Source organism: Leptodactylus fuscus, chromosome 2 (assembly GCF_031893055.1).
Source record: "Leptodactylus fuscus isolate aLepFus1 chromosome 2, aLepFus1.hap2, whole genome shotgun sequence".
In the NCBI taxonomy this organism is placed as follows: Eukaryota; Metazoa; Chordata; class Amphibia; order Anura; family Leptodactylidae; genus Leptodactylus; species Leptodactylus fuscus.
This window is the reverse complement of record NC_134266.1, coordinates 52,738,466-52,759,275: the sequence shown is the minus strand read 5'-3', so window position 1 is coordinate 52,759,275 and position 20,810 is coordinate 52,738,466. Positions and strand designations below refer to the sequence as shown.

Genomic DNA, 20,810 nt, shown 5'->3' with positions numbered 1-20,810 from the left:
GGTTTTCACATCATGTGATTTAAATAGGAGTTTATGGGTCACACGATTCATCCATCACATGATGTTTAATACAAAAGCCACCATAAAAACACAGAAATGCATATAACATAAAAATTGCTGGGTTTTTATTTATGCAGCCTTATAACGTTACACTATTAAGAACTTCATTATTGTACACAAATGTGAAAATGGAAAATAAGAAAGTAGACAGGTGAAAAAACAAATCTAAATTAGATTATAATATGGTAACATATGTAAAATTAAAAATAAAAGAGTGGTTCCACTGGGGCTCGAACCCAGGACCTTCTGCGTGTAAAGCAGACGTGATAACCACTACACTATGGAACCGCTGTGCACAGAGTCTTCAGAGCTGCTTAGAAAAGGGTAAGTCATGTGATTTCCGGGTTGTGTAATGTGCCGTTACTACACAACACTACGCAAGGTGCTGCGAGCTGAGGCAGGAGTTCTATGACGTCACTAGATGTAATTAGCAGCTGGTTTATAACGCAGTAGCGGTCACTAAAGTTAAGACAGACAGTGCCGCAGCGTTTGTGGATTTCCCGCTCTGTTGTATTACGCTGAAGCCCCGCCCCCTCCATTCATCTAATGAGAGGTTGCTAATTGTTTGGTATAATTAATTCTCCGGCTCGTGTTTATCTTTTTACCTGGAAGGCTATTCTGCTCTCTACCACTAGATGGCGCAGGCAGACAGGGAGAGCGGCGGGGACTGACCACACACATACACATAGCCGCTTGTAGTCGTAGTTGTGGTGCGGCTGTGGTGGTGGTGTGAACCACGTGTGATGTGAGCGGGAGAACAGTCCTGGACAGGGCTTATTACACGAGGGATGAAAGCCTTGCAAAGACATTGCTCTCGGTTTCGGAAAGATTCTGCTTAGTCACATGCCGCGGTTAGGTCACCGTTTATTGCTGCAATTTGTGTAAAATCGTATGACATGGCGATTCTGATTTACATTCAGTGCAAATAGCGGGAAAAATTGTGATTTGACTGCAGTGTCTGAACTAGGGACTTAGACTGGCCTCAAGGTATAACACTGTCCAATAGTAGTGACTGCTGCAAGTTATCATCATCATTATTATTATTATCAATATCATTATTATTAGGGTCAGTTCACACGTGAACTGCCCGCGCGGGTATTGACACCGAGAGAGACGCGGTGAATGAGCCGACATAGGAGGGAGCTGCCGGGGGCGGAAGCCGCGCGGCTTCCGCCTGAAGAAAGGGCATGTCGTTTCTTTTCTCCGCTAGCAGCAGCCCGCCGCTAGCGGAAAAAAAAAGCCCGGTGGTCTACATAGACCACCATTGTAAAGGGGCGGATTTTGAAGCGAAATCCGCCCCTTTGCCTATGTGTGAACTAGCCCTTAGAGCCTAATGTGGCTTTTTCTGCAGAGTTAAGGGCAATATACAATGGAGATATTTTATTAGGACTGTCCTTTCCCACACCAGTCTTCTTCAGCTTTCTCAGGCTACGTTCACATTTGCGCTGGAGACTTCGTCTCAATGTCCACCTGAAATTGGCGTCAGGAAAGGTCCTGTACACACAGCTTTTTTGTCTGCCGCTTTCCGTTTTCAAAGGATGGACCCCATTATAGTCAAAGGGGTCCCATATGTCACCGCCATTTTAGCAGTCCGCCCATTCTCTGACGGACCATGACAACAGATACCGACCCTGGTGTGAACTCAGCGTGACTTACACCACATGGACCTCAATTATTTAGAGGAGCAGAAAACTGCCTTGTGAATTGGGGTGTGTTCACTCTGAGAAATTTGCCACTAATTTTGCCCCTGAATCCAGAGCAGATTCCTCCCAAATACACATCCCATTGTTTTCAATGGGAGTCCGAGATCGTAGCAAGACATGGAAAAAAGAAGCGTCCTGCTCGATCTTGCTGCAGATTCCGTGGTTGATTCAGCCGCAGGGTCCACAGCTGGAGACTCCCTCCTGTGTAAGCCCATTCGTCCAGACCTAATCTGTAGTGGGATGCTGCTGCACTGCATCGGCATACTGTCGCGGCTAGACTGTGGCGAAAATGCTGCTGGCGGAAAATAAAGAGAAATTCCTTATCATTTTCCTTTTGTGTGAATACACCTTAAGGGCCGTCCGTGTATTTGTAGACATTATGTCCTTGAAAAATGTCACAGCCACGTGCATAAGAACTTACCAAACATTTGCACGATAGTGAATGTCAGACGTGAGACTGTCACTTTAAATTTAATGCCTGTGAATAGGGGCCATTCACATGACCACACTTTTGATGGTCCATTTCTACAGACAGTAAAAAAATGGAATATGTCCTATTTTTGTCTGTTTTCATAGATTTATCGATGCACTCAAATGTATGAGAATTATGTGAAGGGGTGCAAAACAAGCGTGATACATTGATGTTTTTCATGGCTATTTACACCATTAATCTTGGGAATGTGGGCTAAATACCTCCCATCCCCTCCGAGTATCTGCTCTGTCTGAACATAGCCCAATATTCAGACATCAGATTCAGGGGACCCTCGTTTTAACCCAGATAAGTTCAGACAATGTTCCCCAACTCTGAGGACTGGCTTTTTTTTAGCAGGACAATGCGCCATGCCACACAGCTAGGTCAATCAATGTGTGGATGAAGGAGCACCACATCAAGACCCTGTTATGGCGAGCCCGATCTCCAGACCTGAGTCCCATTGAAAACCTCTGGAATGTGATCAAAAGGAAGACGGATAGTCACAAGCCATCAAACAAAGAAGAACTGCTTACATTTGTGTGCCATAAGTGGCATAAGGTCACCCAAAAGCAGTGTGACAGACTGGTGGAAAGCCAACACGCATAAAAGCTGGGACTAAAAATCATGGTTATTCCACCAAATACTGATTTCTGATCTTCCTGAGTTACATTAGTATTGTTGTTTCTAAATGAATATGATCTTGTTCTCTTTCCATTATTTGAGATCTGACAGCGCTGCTTCTTTTTTTATTATTTTGGCTATTTCTTATTTGCTGCAAATACCGTAAATACAAAATTTTTTTGCTTTGAATTTCGTTGACAAGTTGTCAGTAGTTTATATAATAAAAGAACAATGCAATACATTTTATTCAAAAATATACCAATAAAAGAGAAAAATCAGAGAAACTGAAAATTTTGCAAGGGTCTCTTAATTTTTTCCAGACCTGGATATTATTTATATACTACTTTATACCTTTGTATGGAATAGAACGGTATTCTGATAAAGTGAAACCAATAGGAAAATGTACTGGAAATATTGTGACAGTCAAGTTGGGGCCACATAAACATCTATTGCAGCAGCTCAGCCAGCACAATGTCACCAATGGTTAACCCTATGTAATCTAGATTGTGGACAAATCTTATCCACATCCTGTGACTGCAAAGGGATTGTTCATGATTTTTTATTTACGTCCTGTCCTTAGATTAGGCCATTAAGATCTGATTGGGGGGGGTGGGGTCTGACAGCCGGCCATGCATGGCTCAGCTTTTCGGAAATGTCTCCAGTCTGTGTGCTATACAGTGCACAGAGCAGGGAGCAGTTGGTTCTGTGCCCTGTATTGAGACACAGATCACTTTGTGCAGGCATTATGAGATCCCAGTATAGTATCATAGTGATGTCATAGAACAGGAATAATGCAAGAAGAACTGAATCAGAGAAGGGATGATGCACACAGCAGGGTACACCTGGGGCTACATAGTGAAACTTTGGCAGGGCTAATAATAATAATTTTATTTATATAGCTCCAAGATATTTTGCAGCATTTTACAGCTCACACTCTACACAGCCGCTATTGGACAATCCATCAACAGATTTACCTTTCAATTCCACCTTACGCTATTGTCACCCCATTGTATACCTCACCCCATGACATCACCCCTGCTCTACTACAGAACACCAGTGACTGTCTCTTTGCTGTCTCTAACATCATGTCTTCTCTTTATCTGAAACTGAGTCCTATAAAAACTGAACTTCTTGTGTTCCCTCCATCTACTAACCAACCTAACCCTGATATCTCCATTTCTGACTATCATCTTACTATTACACCAAGGCAGTATGACCACTGTCTTGGGGATGTATTTGACTTGGATCTCACCTACACCCACACAGTCAGGCATGTTCTTGTCATCTGCACTTCAAAAACATCTCTAGAATTCGGCCTTTTCTCACCGTGGAAACATCAAAAATCCTCATTGTCGCTCCAATTCTCTCTCGTCTACGCTAGTGATATTCTCTCCTAATTGGACTTCCTCTTTCTAAACTTCCCCCTCTACAATCTGTCCTGAATGCAGCCGCCAGGGTCATCTTTCTTTCAAACCAGTACATAGATGCCAGTCTTGTGCCAGTCACTGCACTGGTTGCCCATCCATCACAGAATACAATATAAAATTATCACACTCACCCATAAATCCCTCCATAGCGCTGTGCCCCCTGCATCTATTCCTGCATCACTGTATACTGCCCTAGCCGTTCTGTTAATGACTTTAGACTAGTATCCTCTCTTATCCGAACATCTCACACCCAGACTTTTCTCGAGCTGCAGCAGTGCTCTGGAATGCTCTACCCCAGACAATCAGATTAATACCCAACAATAACAGCTTCAAACATACTCTGAAGTCACATCTACTTAGGCAGGTTTAGCACATGACCTGATCACATTATTCTACACCACTGCACACAGTACACTAATATTTCTTAAACTTAACTATTATTCCTCAGAAACTGACCCCTCCATCTAGAAGCTACTCTGCACTCCATGAACTTATTATCTGTATATTCACAGATACCGGCTGGTGATGGCTCATACAGCTTCAGTTCCATTAATAGATGGCTGGACCACTGTACCAAATAAGCCCTCTTAAGTCTTGTGTGCCCATATTTCCTCATAGATAGTAAGCTATACAAGCAGGGCCCTCACTCCTTTTGTTTGATAGGTAAAAATTTTTGTCAGGTTGTAATGTCAAATATTGTGAGTTCATATGTAAACTGGAATATATTGGAGCTATATAATTAAAATGCTCATTAATAATAATAATATTTATTATTATTATTATTATTATTATTATAGATCAGACCCCTTAGAAGTTCCTAGGGGGTACATAAGTAAAGAAATCTTTAACATATATATATATATATATATATATATATATATATATATATATATATATATATATATTATACTTTTTTTTTTCTTTTTTTTTAAATAGACATATTTTCTCTTTCATCATATATTGTGTATACTGACCATTTTCTTTGAGAAGACCACCCTACTGAAGACCACTCACTCTTCAATGCAATGAACCCTAACATTACTAGTTTTAATGTCATTTAACCCGTCTAACTTATACTTTAGAAGTGCAAACACCGGAGACAAACGTAGGAGCGCCTACAAAAGAAATGAGAACTGTAAAGGAAGTGCTTATACTTATGGCTTCTGCTCAATCCACTGCTGACTTTGGCACAAAAAGACGCAGCAACAAAAAAAGCAACTTTTCCACAATGTGGAAAAATAAATAACAAAGATAAAAAAGGATAGGGTCCTAATAAAAGTATAATAGCTTGTGTATTGTCGTTGTTACTTCAGACTTGGATAACCTGTATTCGCCATTGTGCGCCATTAATTAAGCTGGACTATCTGGTGGTACTAATATGTGATAATTATATCTCAAGGGACTGAGCTGTGAATTAAGACTTGTTATTGCTTCCTTCTGTGATTTCTGCAAGGTCATCTTGCATTCATTTCTCAGTCATTATTTTAGAAGAAATTATCTATTCATCTTTAGATCTTTTAAAGGGGAATTTTGTTTTGGTATTTAGGAGGTTAATAACTTTGTTATAATTTGGTCTCTTTCAGGATTGAACAGTCTTTTTATGTGTTCAGATGGAAAAGAATTTCCTTTATGCATAGGATAGAGCCTCGGTGGTGAACCTATGGCACGCACGCCAGAGCCCTCTCTGTGGGCACCCATCTGTGGAATAGATTGTGCTGTGTGGGGCCACTGTGGAGCAAATTGTACTGTGTGGGGGCCCTTCATTATTTTTAGCTCACAGTATCTGTTTTATAACAGACAAGTGATATTATTACAGGCTGTAATAACATTGTACGGTCACTACAGTCCCTGACAAAAGTTCTGTTGCATATCCATGTTGTGGAATCAAAAGCTTATAACCTGACTTTAAATTCATCTATTGGTTTAAGAAATGACTCATATGAAAGCTGAAACCCTTCCAAATGTGTTTTTTTTTTATTAAGAAACTAAATTGGTTTCAAAGGCGAAATATTGATCATTTAATGAACACAGAAAGGTCAGATTTTGGCAAGACAAAGGTTTTGTCACCTTGTCACATAATTCACCCAATCCTAGTTTACAGCCTCGCCTGTGCTCACTAATTGATCGATTAATTAGTGGGGGTGTATAAAAAGAACCCCAGCACCCCAAACCTTCACTTGAACTGCAGCTTCACCTCTGACAACGTGCCAAAAATCAACCCTGTGACCAAAGCCTTGATCATCAAGAGGCTGAAGACCAGATCCACTGCTGAGGTGTCTGGCACCTTTAATGAATTAAAGAATTAAAAAAAAAAAAAGATTTGAACAGAATGAAGATGTTTTTGGCAAGCCCAGGTCCGGCAGATCCTGCAAGACAATGGCTCAGGAGGAACGTTTGTTGGTTAGAAAATCATAACCAGCTCCTCTTCCACTGCAGCAGAGCTCCAACAGGCCTGGTCACCTCAAGTCCCTGTGTCAACTAGAACAGTTTGTAGGATTCTGTCTCGACATGGCCTCCATGGTAGAATCAGTGCCCAGAAGCCATCACTAAACAAAAGGCAATTAACGGCCCACAGCCTGCTAAACGAATGGACGCTGGAAAAGTGGCAGAAGCTGGATTTCTCAGATGAGTCTTCAGTTGAATTACACCACAGCCACCGCAAATACTGCAGGAGACCTACTGGAGCCCGTATGCATCCAAGATTCCACCACCAAACTTAACTGTTTTCTGGGTGTAAGATCATGGTCTGGAGTTACATTCATTATGGGGGTGTGCAAAACATTTGCAAGGTGGAAGGCAATAACAATAGCCTAAAATATCAAGAAGTATTAGCTTCCTCTTACATTTCCAATCATAAAAGGAGTCAAATTTTGCCGCAGGGTGGTGCTCCATCTCATACATCCATCTCTACATTAAAGTTCCTCAAGGCAAAGAAGATGAAGGTGCTCCAGGACTGGCCAGCCCAGTCACCAGACATGAACATCATTGAGCATGTTTGGGGTAGGATGAAAGAGGAAGCTTGGCAGACATCTGGGAGGCTGTAAGACGGCATTCTCTGCTATTACTGATGACTTCATCAATAAATTGTATGAATCATTGTTGAAATGCATGGATGCCGTCCTTCAAGTTCATGGAAGTCACACAAAATATTAAATTTGGCTCTAATAGCTCCACAACTTCATTCACCAATGTTAGGAAACATATCTTTGTATTTGAACGGAATTATTCGTTTGATTTTCACATTACTTTATGTGAACGACAAAACTTTGACCTTTCTGTGTTCATTAAATGATCGATATTTCAGCGGTGAAGCCAATTTATTTTCTTAACAAAAAAACATTTGGGAGGGTTTCAGCTTTCATATGAGTCATTTCTAAAACCAATGGATGAATTTAAAGTCTGTTTATAAGCTTTTGATTCCACAACATGGATAAGCGATAGAACTTTTGTCAGGGACTGTATACAACAGATCCTGTGTGATGTAAATAGTGAACATTATTATGCCAAATGCAAACTATTACATTTCAGTACAAAGTTGTTTGTATTAATGAAAGCTCTGTAAAGCCCCATTCACATGACCATATTTTGCTGGTCTGTAATTGTCTGCATTTGTGGATTCACATATTATTAAAGTTAAATTGCTGTGTTGGCACTTTGTGATAAATTAGTGGTTTTGGGGTTGCAGGTTGGGTGCTCGGTCTCCAAAAGGTTGGCCCTCACTGGGATAGAGGATAAATCGGTGATCAGTACTGTACCTCAGCTATCTCCAGTGAATGCATTCACCAGGGGTTCAGTCGCTATTACTCCAACTACATTCACAATGGGGGAAAAATGCGCCCTGTTCTCTGGATCAGTGGGGGACTCAGCGGTCAGACCCCTCACTAATCAGCATTTTAACCATACCTCCCAACTTTTAAAGAGCAGAAAGAGAGACAAAATGTGTGGCGTGCTATGCGTGCTGCAACAAATTTAGCTCCACCCACTTCTATGTTGACTCCACCCATTCTCATTCATTTTTCTTTTTGCCCCCATACAGTGTAATGCTCAGACAGTCACCCTAACATTATATACCCCACATTATAATGTTCCTCTCCAATTTCCCCACATTAAAAAGTCCCTCTCCTTGTGCCTCAGTTTAAACTGGGGGGGGGGGGGGGGACATGAAACTGGGGCAGCTGGAGGAAAATATTAAAGAGTGGGGGTAGTTGGAGGGGGACAATAAATTAATGGCAGAAAGAGTGGGACATTAAAATGGGGGCAATTAGAGGGGAAGATTAAACTGGGGTAGGTGGAAGGGGACATTAAACCGTAAGGGTAGCTGGCGGGGGCCATTAAACTGGGAAAAACTAGAGGTGGACATGTCCCCAGTTTAATGTCTCTTTTCAATTGCCACCAACTTAATGTCTCCGTCTAGTGACCCCCATTTTGCATCGTTCCCCTCCAGCTGTCCCCAATTTAATATCCCTTTTAATCTCCCCATATTTAATGTCCCTATCCCCTCCTTTTGCCACCCATTTAATACCCCCCTTCATCTTCTGCCAGTTTAATGTTCTCCCTCCATCACTGCCACCAGTTTCATGCCCCCTATATCTGTCCCCAGCTTCATGCCCCCCATCACCTGCCCCTAGTTTCATACCCCCCTTCATCAGCCTCCAGTTTCATGTTCCCCCTCAATTTGCCTCTACAGTTTAACATAAAAAACACTGATAGTCACCTCTCCTTGCTCCGCTGCTGCTGTTTCAGCAGTCTCTTCTCCCAGAGTGTTCTAGGAGCTGTGGTGCAATGTGAATGACGTCATCACATCGTACCTACAGCAACACAGGGCTGGAGTGCACGGGGAGCACAGCGAAGAAGTAGGAGCTGTCCACGGATAGTACTGCTAAATACGGTATTGAAGTCAACTCATCTGTGCCCTCCTGATGCAGATGAGTTGAATCCGGGACATACCTACCGCCGACAACCCACAATCTGGAACTGTCCCGCACAAACCAGGACTGTTGGAAGGTATGTTTTAACCTGTGGATAGAGGATGTGAGAAAGTGATAAGGAAAGTTCTGAAAGGGCGTTATGTCTCCTCCAGATTCCTCTCTTATGTGTTGTGAGTGTGGTTAACACAGAGGTGTAGCAAAAACTTTACCTGTGAGCTTAACCATTTCTTGTCCTACAGCAGGAAGGAACTTTCAACCACAGGTGGGAGCTGGGCCCCATTAAAGGCCTATAACGCCTGTCAAGACCTCAGTCCTGGGCAGTTCCTGGGGTAGAGTGAAGGAACCGGGTTCTGTCTCAACAGCCTGACCCCTGGTGAGAGACCAGTGTGTGAACCACAGCCTCTGTTTTGTTTTGTTTTGTTTTTTCCATGTGTCTGAAGCAAGCGAGTTAGCAGCTCAGACGAGCAGGTTTTGTTTTATTGATTTTTGCCTAACGTTAAGGCTTGTTTATTTTCTGCCAATTTTGCATAATAAACATACAGGGTTAAACCTGTTTGTACCTGATTTTGTGTCTGTCTCTGACTGTCTGGGTCCATTGCTGCTACCCCTGAGCCTACTCTCCCAAAAGAGTAAATATTGTTCACGGCATAACCCCTTTAAGAGAACCTGTTCTTAAAACATATAGCTCTGCCCTTTACCTCGCCAAACAAGACTATTTCACCGCCCTCATCTCTTCTCTCTCCAGCAACCCTAAAAGGCTTTTTGAAACCTTTCACTCCTTACTCACACCCAAGGTGCAGACGCCATTCACAGACCTTAGTGCTGATGACCTGGCCATGTATTTCCATGATAAAATTGATAAGATCCGTCAGGAAATTACTGCCCAAGCCCCAGGTGGCATTGACTCCCTCACCTACGATAGTACTGATCCCCTCACCAGCCGCACTTTAGACTGTCCATTCTCATCTTTTGAACCTGTCACAGAAGAGGAAGTTTCCCAGCTACTTTCTTCATCTCACCCCACAACCTGCAGTAGTGACCCCTTCCCCTCACACCTTCTCCAATCTCTGTCCCCTGCTGTCACTACTTACCTTACTAAAATATTTAACCTCTCTCTCTCTCTTCTGGAATCTTCCCATCCTCCTTCAAGCATGCTGTTATAATCCCGCTACTGAAAAAACCCTCCCTGGACCCATCCTGTGCTGCTAACTATCGACCCGTCTCTAACCTCCCCTTCATCTCTAAACTTTTGGAACGCCTGGTTTATTCTCGGTTAATCCGTTATCTCTCTGCTAACTCTCTGCTTGACCCCTTACAATCTGGTTTCCGCGCTCTGCACTCTACTGAAACAGCTCTCACAAAAGTCTCTAATGATCTACTAAAGGCTAAATCCAATGGTGACTTCTCTCTTCTTATTCTTCTGGACCTCTCTGCAGCTTTTGACACTGTTGACCATCAACTTCTCCTCACTATGCTCCGCTCAGTCGGCCTCAATGACACTGCGCTCTCCTGGTTCTCCTCTTATCTCTCAGACCGCACTTTCAGTGTATCATTTGCGGGCTCTGTTTCCTCCCCTCTTTCCCTTGCTGTTGGGGTTCCTCAGGGCTCGGTCCTCGGCCCCCTGCTCTTTTCTCTCTACACAGCCCCCATTGGACAAACCATCGCCAGATTTGGCTTCAGGTACCATCTTTATGCTGATGACACCCAATTATACACATCTTCCCGTGACATCACCCCTGCACTCATACAGAACACCAGTGACTGTCTCTCTGCTGTCTCTAATATCATGTCCTTGCTCTATCTGAAACTAAATCTCTCTAAGACTGAACTACTACTGTTTCCACCATCTAACAGATCTGTCCCTGATATATCCATTGCAGTCTCAGGCCTTACTATAACTCCTAGGCAGCATGCCCGCTGCCTTGGGGTCATATTTGACGCAGACCTTTCCTTCACCCCTCATATTGAATCACTCGCACGTTCATGTCACCTCCACCTCAAAAACATCTCCAGAATACGCCCTTTCCTTACCAGAGATACACTAAAGACACTTATTGTCTCTCTGATTCATTCTCGCCTTGACTACTGTAATTCCTTACTAATCGGTCTTCCCCTCACTAAACTCTCTCCTCTACAATCTATTCTGAATGCAGCAGCCAGGCTCATCTATCAGGCTAGACGCTACAGCGATGCCTCCGGTCTGTGCCAGTCACTACATTGGCTGCCTATTCATTATAGAATAAAATATAAAGTTATCACTCTCATCCACAAGGCTCTCCATAATGCCGCACCTCCCTACATTTCTTCCCTCATCTCTGTCTACCGCCCAACCCGTGCTCTCCGCTCACTGAATGACCTAACACTTACATCCTCTATTATCAGAACCTCCCACGCTCGTATACAAGACTTCTCCCGAGCTGCACCACTTCTCTGGAATGCTCTACCCCGGACAATAAGATTAACTCCCAACTTCTACAGTTTCAAACGCAAACTAAAGACACATCTTTTCAGACAAGCCTATCACAATTCCTAATGCACAAAATTGTCTGAACACTGTATAAGCAATGCCGCCCCTGCTACCTCTTGTGTCACCCTCTCTACCTCATAGATTGTAAGCTCTTTTGAGCAGGGCCCTCAGTCCCATTGTGTGAAATGACGTTCTTTGTTATGTATGTCTGTATCTGAACCCTATAAATTGTACAGCGCTGCGGAATATGTTGGCGCTATATAAATAAAATGTATTATTATTATTATTATTATTAACCTGTTCGCTCTCATGACATGTCGAGGCAGCCATATGTGACAGACACATGGTTGGTGCCTTTTTCAAATAAATTATTAAAGAGGACGTGTCAATTTGACTGACCTGTCTGTTTTAGTAAATGTTTGTATTTCCCATAAAATAACTGAAGTTCTGAAGTGTCTTTTCTTATGACTCTGTGATGTGGTGTTCCTCTGTTATTACTTCTATATATGTATGAGTAGTCAGTCAAGTGGGTGTTCATCAGCTAGGGGTATGTCCATGCAAAGTCTGATCGTTTAGTAACACCCACTTGACTAAGTATTCATACATTTATAGAAGTATTTACAAAGGAGCAGCATAACACAGAGTTGCAAGGAAACTTTATTATGATAGCTAGTCTGCAATAGTTTGGCCATCCCGCTATATAGAAAACAGTGCTATCTGCTTTCATCTCCATTCACTGTATATGTTGAGATGCTAACAGTTTCTGTGAACTACCGATGGGTGGGGGTGCCGGGTGTCAGACACTGATGTGACATAGTAATGCAATAATTTGCTATTATTGTAAATTATATTATTTTTCATCATCATCCTTGAGCATTCATGTTTGTTAAAAAATAAAAGTTTTACATTGTGTCCTTTAACTTGTCACATGACTGTATGGTCCCTTGAACATGCACGTGGATCAGCATGCTATCGAGCAGGAGGAGCTGAGCAGATTGATATACAGTTGGGATTGTTGAGGGTTTAGGACTCCTATGGGCGACCCCAGCCTGGCTAATAGCCTTCCTTGTCTCACTGTACATACAGTACATAGATAGCTGTCAGTCACCGGAAACCTGGAATGAGCAGGGTTAATACATATTGAAAATGAGGATTGGGGAGAGGAAACCCCCACTATAAAGAATTAATATCATTGGTAACTGTATACAGTGACAGATTAGTGGAAGGTAAGACACTTAGAATAGTAGCCATAATTCTATAGGTGGGAAAGCACTGTCCCTGCAAGGGTTAATTGTGATTCACGCAGTGTGCATTGCAAGTGGTTTCTTTCGCATGAAAGGATGGAGAAGTGGTCACGTGATGTACAGCCAATGGTCTTATCGCGTTCTTATGCTTTGATTTTGTTTTCCATTGAGTCAGTAAGCATGAGTTACATACAATCACAATGCACAGTTGTATGTGGTGGATATTGAAGACAACCCTGTTCTTTCTTGCATATATCATCCCCTTCTTGTTGTCTTCTTGCATGTTACAGCAGGGGCGGCAGCAGACATACTGTAAGGATTGTCTGCATTGCTGTAGCTATTAAAGTAGATCCAATGAGAACATTATTGCAATTCATCGACTACATTATCCTCCAAGACCTTCTGTGATGGCTTGTCCTTAGTCTTCAGTATTGAATGAAGTCTACGTGAACAAATCAGGTACAGTACTAGAGAAATCTGATGTCTCTGGGCAAGAAGATGCCAAATTCAAGGTAAAAGGGATTAACTATAGAAATGTTCCATTGTTATGTAAACTTAATGTTCTGCCTAACCATTTACATAGTTGTTGTTTTTTTTTTGTTTGTTTTTTAATTAAAACTATTGCATAGAAACACTATACCGTCTCCCAGGTTATAATGTAATGCTTATAGCAATTGGTCTCCAAGAAGACATCTTGGGGGCCCCTATTAAAACTTTCGCCACGGACGTGGTATTTGTACAAACTGTATTATATATTGGATCCATGATGTTGTGTCATATTTTAGCTACACGTAATGTGCACTAACCCAAAAGTGTTTATGTCAAAGTGAGTTATTGATTTAAAGGTAATCTATCACCAGAACCCGGTATATCTATGCCAGTTTCGAATAGCACGCACCCATAGGAATGAATGGACGTAGCCGACACGCAGGGGGTTAAGTGGCCGGCCGCCGGCAAAGTCTGTGTGCCGGCCACTTCCATTCATTCCTATGGGTGCGTGCTATTCGAAATGGCCGTTTCAAATTGTACTCGCTCATCTCTAGAGTCTAGCAAATCCTATCCCCGCTTTGCGGGGGGAAAAAAGCGCTACAGGCAATTTCCAAAACCGTTGAGGTATTGGAAATCGCAGCATGTCATTTATGCCTATGGAAACATCAGCGGTTTCTCTATAGGTTTAATTTAAGCAGAAAGTCTGCAAATGAAATATCTGCAAACTTTCTGTCCAAAGCCCTGAGTAAAAGAGCCACGATGCTTTGCCGCCATTGTTTGTCCCGCAGAACTTTTTTGCTGCGGGACGCCACGTGGGGTGTTAGCCTTAGCTTGGTAAAAGATTTATTGTGGACCTTTGTGTGCAAAGTAGAATTTTACTCTCTTGCCAGAACCCCAATTGCTCCAAATGGTCAGGAAGTAGTAAAGAAAACAAGAAAAATGGCATTTTTCAAAATAGAACCTTGTTGTTCAGGAAAGGTGTGGCAAGCAGGTTTGAATAATGAAAGGGTTAAGGCTTAAGGATACATTCACAGCTGTGGATTTCTGGCCCACAATGGTTACAGCTGAGCTCTGGATGGAAGAGCTAAAGGCACAGGAAAGCCGATCTTATATATGGGAACATTCCTACATGACATGACTACAAGACGTCAGGATGTAGCATACGTAGGCTGTACCGCAGTGCAAAAAGGGCAACACTCATGGCACAACCAATAGGCGCTACTGGATTCCGCTCAGTTGGATACAATCACACCGCCATCCTCCTTTCAGAAAATACTAGATTGAAGTAGGCATGATGCTTCAGCAGCAATCACAATTAAAGTGAAAGTGTTGCATCAAACAGTGTAAAAAGTGTTCAGCATATAAACAGTAAAAACAGAAAGTTACTGCGCATGATAAGATGCACAAAGCTCAGACAAATATATGAAACGGCTATACAGGGCAATCTTGGGTAAGAACCTGGGAAAGTTGTGTACCTAAAACCTTTTTGTGATTGGAGGTGGGTTCCATCACCCTAAATACTCCAACAGTTACCAGTTGTCACCCTCAACAGTCACTCCACTGAACAGGAGTGGCTAAAGGGTAACTAAGCTTTACAACCACTAGATCTACTGTTGCCTAGGCCCACTCTTCTATCTAGTCCTAACTCTCACCAAACCACAAGTGGAGTTCAGCTCCCACCAAACACACCAGAGCTTCTGCTAAAGGCAGCCTCAGAAGGTGACACATATGGTGCTGACACTGTTCAGCTGCCACTGACTAAGCCCTGTAACACTAGCACCTTAGAACTACCTTCTTCCCTCAATGTCGGCTCTACAAGACCTCTTACAGTAGCTTCCTAGTATGCATCTCCTATCTCCATAGTTCCCTGGACCCATGTAATAATTTCATAATATCAAGAATTTTAAAAAATTCCCATGTGGGTCAAAAATTCCAGTTGTCTACTTGAGGAGTTTTCCATCGGTTACGTCTTACTGCATTTGTTGGAAGTGTTTTAGATTGGAGAACATTTCTGCCAGGAAACATTACATTATTCATGGATCCTAATTGTCTTTGCATAACATAAAATAAACATGAGATGTGTAAACTTAAATTCACATTGATGTCGATAGTTTTAATGTAATAAATCACAAGTTCTAGTCATAGCAATGATGTAAGATCAAGCAGATGTTTCAGTGACAATCTGGTCTACAAGATCCTCATCATGCGAGATGCTTCATAACAAGCTTTAATGATTTCAATGCATCAGTCCCTTTGAAACCTCTCTGCTAATCCATGTAATTTAATTTCTCGCTATTCTCCTTGTGTGTGACACACCTCCTTCCCTTTGTATTACAGACCAAAGCGGTAAGGTAAGCAAGCGAGGGGACTTAGAACAACATCATTGAGAAGCCTTGGACAGTGTGACTCATTGAAATTTGACAGTGGTGCACATTAGACTGGAAGCCATGGGATGTGGAACATCAGTCAAGACCGAATATCAAGGCAAGAAATCTGAAAAGGGTAAGTGCGTAAAGTGCATTGTATTAAAATCAGTGTCTCTTACGTCATACCAAGGTTACATACATGATGCAGTGCAATGAGGATTATAAGTCAAAAATATGGACTGTATAAGTTAAACTGTAGATGTTCTTTATTAATACATAGAAAGCTCTTGAGTACTGCAATATTATATATTTCATGAAAAACGTGCATTTCTATCTAAATATGAGGATTCTGGTCACTTAGTCATAAGTAGTATGTCTCTATGAAGCCATAGAAGAGATATACAGTATAGTGGTAGTTGATTGGAATAAAACAAAATTATATATATATATATATATATATATATATATATATATATATATATATATATATATATATATATATATACCTATTCTCTCTAAATATGAAGGTTCATTTATCCATGTACCATGGTGCTAAATTGTGATGTCATGAAAAATCCATAGTGCATGTGCATGTGTTATCTATTGTATTCCTACTGTTCTCTGCTAATAGTTTCCTAACCTGCTAACAGTGATAGCTAACCTTATGAGCACAGTGTCAGCACAGTGTCAGCCCCCCACTCGGTGTATGGCTGTTTTTTGCCCCCCCCCCCCCCCCCAGTATATAACCCTGCTTTTTATTGCCTCCCACAGTATATGACCCCTTTCTTATGGCCCACCACAGTATATGACCCCTCTTTTGCTTCCACACAGCATATGATCCCCCTTTTTATAGCCCCTACACAGTTTGAGACCCCTTTTATAGTTTCCCAAACAGTATGTGACCGCTTTTTCAAAGCCTACCTTCAATATCTGATCCCCTTTTCCCCCCATCCGTACACAGAATAGTAGCTGAATTTTTACTCTCCTGACCATGCTCCTGCCCTGTCTGCCCTCCACTGCTGCCTTCAAAATGTGCTGTAGCTGCGGAGATGCAGCAAAATTACAAGCACTTATACTGACCTTGATCCACCTCTCCAATGTGTTGGACTCCACTAACCTTCAATTGATGTCCATAGGATAAATGTGGAATACTGAACGCATTGGCTAGTGGTGTGCACTGAAAGCACGCAGACGCATAGACTATAATGGGGTCCATGTGCTTTTCACGTGGTCTCCGCACGAGTTATGCGGACAGGAAAGTAGATCATGAAGTACTTTTCTGTCTGCATGTTCCATGTAGACACCACACGGAAAGCACATGGACCCCATTGTAGTCTATGGGGTCCATGTCTTTCATAAACTCACCGCTTGCCAATGTATTCGTTATTTCGTTCAGAGCGGTCCCCATGCGGACCCCCCGTATGGATTATCGAACGCAGATGTGAACCAGGCTTAAGTGATATGCGGTTTATTCTATTTGATCTATGCTACCGTATAGGCACTGCAGTGTTTAGGAGATGGCACCACTGTGTAGCACTATAGTCTTGGTGATGGATGTATGTTGTGATCAGCACTGTCTGGCAGTTCCATAGTGAACTTGGTCCGGACACTCAGTAGCGCAGTGTGGTTATGAACATGTATTGTTGTGCTAGTGTACTACTTTGTGGGGCCTCCATGATTTTTAGGCATGGTCTAAATATACAAGGAAAGGGTATGCAGGAGAACTTCGGTAAGATACTTCCTCCTAAAACTATTTCTTAAAAGTAGGCAAGTAGAATTATGTTATTCTAACAAAACACAGCCACACTAGTCTGTATAAGGACGGATTGGAAGAAAGTAAGACCTTGGCTAGTTAGATAACCAGTCATGGTAAGATTTCAAAGCACCTTGAGAAGGTTGAATGATGTCACTTCACACATTGTACCTGGAGGGCCTGTACGCCAAAACAAATTACAAGCGTGTACTCGGAGGTATGTGTTATTTTATTATTTGGCATCACTTTTCATCTATTACATAGCTAAAACAAGTGCTATCTTGTCTCTTATGGTGATAAGTGCTTGTTTGTTTTCCTGCCTCTATCCCTTGTGTTTACTTCTTGCCTTAAGGTAAATTATAGTTAAAATACAACTTATTTCTAGCAGAAGAACAGCGAGCTATCATTATGTGTAGTTGGAGGTTTTGTGTTGTCTTTCTTTTTGATCCCTTAAAGGGGTTATATGGGAGAAAGAAACTTTAAGCAATGTATTCACAGCAGTGGAAAAGCACATCTACTAATATATGAGTAGCTACCACTCCACCATCGCTGGATTTTGAGCTTTTCATATCAAAGAGGAAGAGGGGGATTGTAAGTCTTGAAGCTCATTCTTGGCACCCGGAACGCTTCATCCTTCATCTACTTCGTTCATGTTGATAATTTAAAGAGGACCTTTCACCTCCTAGGGCACATGCGGTGTAATACACCGCTAGAAAGACGACAGTGCGCAGAATTCAGCGAACTATTAGCTTTCCCGTTCTGTGCCCCCACTGAAGAACTACTGGTGCCAGTACCGTAGCTCTTCAGTGTCAAAAGGGCATTTCTGACAGTCTGTCAGGAACGCCCTTCGTCACAGTAGTGTCTATTGCACTGTACTGTGAGAGGGGGTGTTCCTTACCGCCCAGCCATGACGCTGAGCCATGAGGAATGCCTCCCCGGTACTCGCCTATGGACTAGTGCTATCAGGAGGGGAGGGGGTTTCCTCACCGTAATGGCACCAATAGCTCCTCAGCGGGGGCACAGAACAGGAAAGCCGATAGTGGACTGAATTTAGCGCACTCTCTGCTTTATAGCGGTGTATTATACTGCATGTGCCATGAGGACGTGAAAAGTCCTCTTTAAGGACACCACCAAAACCAGCACAGTCAGTGTCGGGCAAGAAGTAGATTTCCACCTCTGGGCAATAAGCAAACGCACAGCTCCCTGCTCACCACTTTTTAATGTGTTTGGTATTCCGTTCGGGGGGTCTCCAAGTGGACTCTGTGAACGGAACACCTAATGCAGATGTGAACCAGGCCTTAGCTTTAAAGAGTTCTTTCCATTTATTCAAATAGTTGTCATCTTGGGAATAACAGCTCACTGCAAGGGTCCCATGACTCCCATACAGGCAAGGGGAACTGCAGAAACAGCACAGCGTAACTAAGCTTTGCTGTTTCTGTAGTTTCACAGTTCTGTAGCCTCCATTCACCTATATGGTTGTTAGGTAAACAGCATAGAGCAGCACTGCCCGACTCTTCCCATAAGGCCCCATAGGGGTAGGAACTTAGTGACAGTTATTCCCATTCTGGATTCCCATCTTGACAGAGGTTTGCTGAGGTGGAAATAACCCTTTAAGGGCTAGTTCACACGTGGGCAAAGGGGAGGTTTTTGACAGCGGAATTCGCTTCAAAAACCTCTCCTTTAACATGGTGGTCTATGTAGACCACTAGCTTTTTTTTTCCTCCTAGCGTTTTCCGCCTGAAGAAGCGACATGACCTTTCTTCAGGCGGAAAACGCCTGAAGAATTGCATAGAAGTGAATGGGAGGCGAAAACCGCGTGGTAAAAAACCGCGCGGTTTTTTGCACACAAAACCGCGCGTGTTTTTGCAAAAAACCGCGCGGTTTTCGCCTGCAGTTTCTATAGCACATATAGGAAAAAAAAACCCTAGCGAAAACCGCTAGCGAAAACCGCGTCAAAAACCTCGTCAAAAACCGCGTGGAATGCAAAAAACAGCGTCAAAAAAACTCCTCGAGGTTTTTTACCTCGCACAAATAAGCTAGGCGGTTTTCACGTGTGAACTGACCCTAAGCTTACATACAGGGTTTTAACTAGGACTCATTGCACTCTGCATATACTAGTGAGACTACTGCACAGGTACTGGACTTCATCTCACCTAGAACTGCAAAGCAATACAGATTCCAAGCTTCAAGTCCCTGATCATAAACAACAAAAAGAAAAAAAAACTACAAATGTATTATCTCCCACTGTAAGCGTTTCCGCAGCATGGCCTACTGAAGCACAAGGCGCTGAGAAGTCTTCATATTTGCTACTATTAAATATTAGCTGCAAATGTTCTGTGTATGAAACTACAGTAGATAAAAATGGAGAAACCTGCACACGTCCTCACAATGTCTCAGTGGAACCAGAAAATCTGTATGAACCAGAAACGTACTGTATGTCACCATGTCCCATAAAAGAACGCTCTGACAACTGCTTTACATTCAGCTTTACTTCTAAGTATTTTACTAGTAGATTTATTACTATAATTATATTCATTTTTCATCTTATTGATATTCAATTCTTGTTATAATTAGCAATTAAAGCTGCAATTTTGATACAGAGATGGTATCGATTCTACATGGCGAGACTGGAAATAAGACGGCGTTACACACTTAGTATTTTTCAATCTATCGAGTATGCAGAAGAGCAAGCTCAGCTTCAGGTCAGTAGCGTTTTTATTCATTATTAGGGGTGGTGCACATGGGGGAATTGGACATTGAATTTGTCAGGCAGAAAATTTCTGCTTCAGGAATTTAAAGCAGATTTTGAAAATTTATTTTATGTATAAACCAAGTTTATTGAAAATTTTTAAATGCGTAGGACACAAACACAAATCAACAGGTAATGCAACGAGCAAGGCTCAAGAGTGCATAGAATGAATGCAGGCAAGAGGGGAACCCCCCAAGCACGATAACAGAACAGCATATACACATTGCCTAGGTAAAATGAACAAGAAAATCGAACAAACAAAACTAACCTCAGGCAGCCAATATAGAGTAGGGGATGAGAAAGAGGGAGAGACATAGGACGAGGACGAAGAGAACCGACACAAACACGGGACAGACAAAACAAAAGGGAAAGACGAGACCTGAAGCACAAAGGGAAGAGCCTGAATGAGGGGGGGGCGGAGAAAGGAAGAAGAAGGGGTGCCACGTCTCAGTTTAAGAGAAAGAAGCCAAAGCTGCTCATACTTGGAGAAATCAGGAGAGTCCTCCGCCACCAAAGCTTCCATCCTCCGGA

The 20,810-nt window shown here is 42.3% G+C and overlaps 1 protein-coding gene and 1 non-coding gene across 2 annotated transcripts in view; one reads left to right on the top strand and one right to left on the bottom strand.

Annotated features, from left to right (window-relative positions):
• Window positions 1–275: 275 nt before the first annotated feature.
• On the bottom strand, window positions 276–348 carry TRNAV-UAC (transfer RNA valine (anticodon UAC)). Its single transcript has one exon. It is a non-coding gene; the product is annotated as a tRNA-Val (tRNA).
• A 15,493-nt stretch (window positions 349–15,841) lies between these two features.
• PPEF1 (protein phosphatase with EF-hand domain 1) overlaps window positions 15,842–20,810 on the top strand; it is a 37,827-nt gene continuing 32,858 nt past the window's right edge. The window contains exons 1-2 of the mRNA XM_075263765.1: window positions 15,842–15,913; window positions 20,105–20,232. Coding sequence (XP_075119866.1) covers window positions 15,859–15,913; window positions 20,105–20,232 — 183 coding nt within the window. The 5' untranslated portion in view covers window positions 15,842–15,858. The remainder of the gene's footprint in view (window positions 15,914–20,104; window positions 20,233–20,810) is intronic.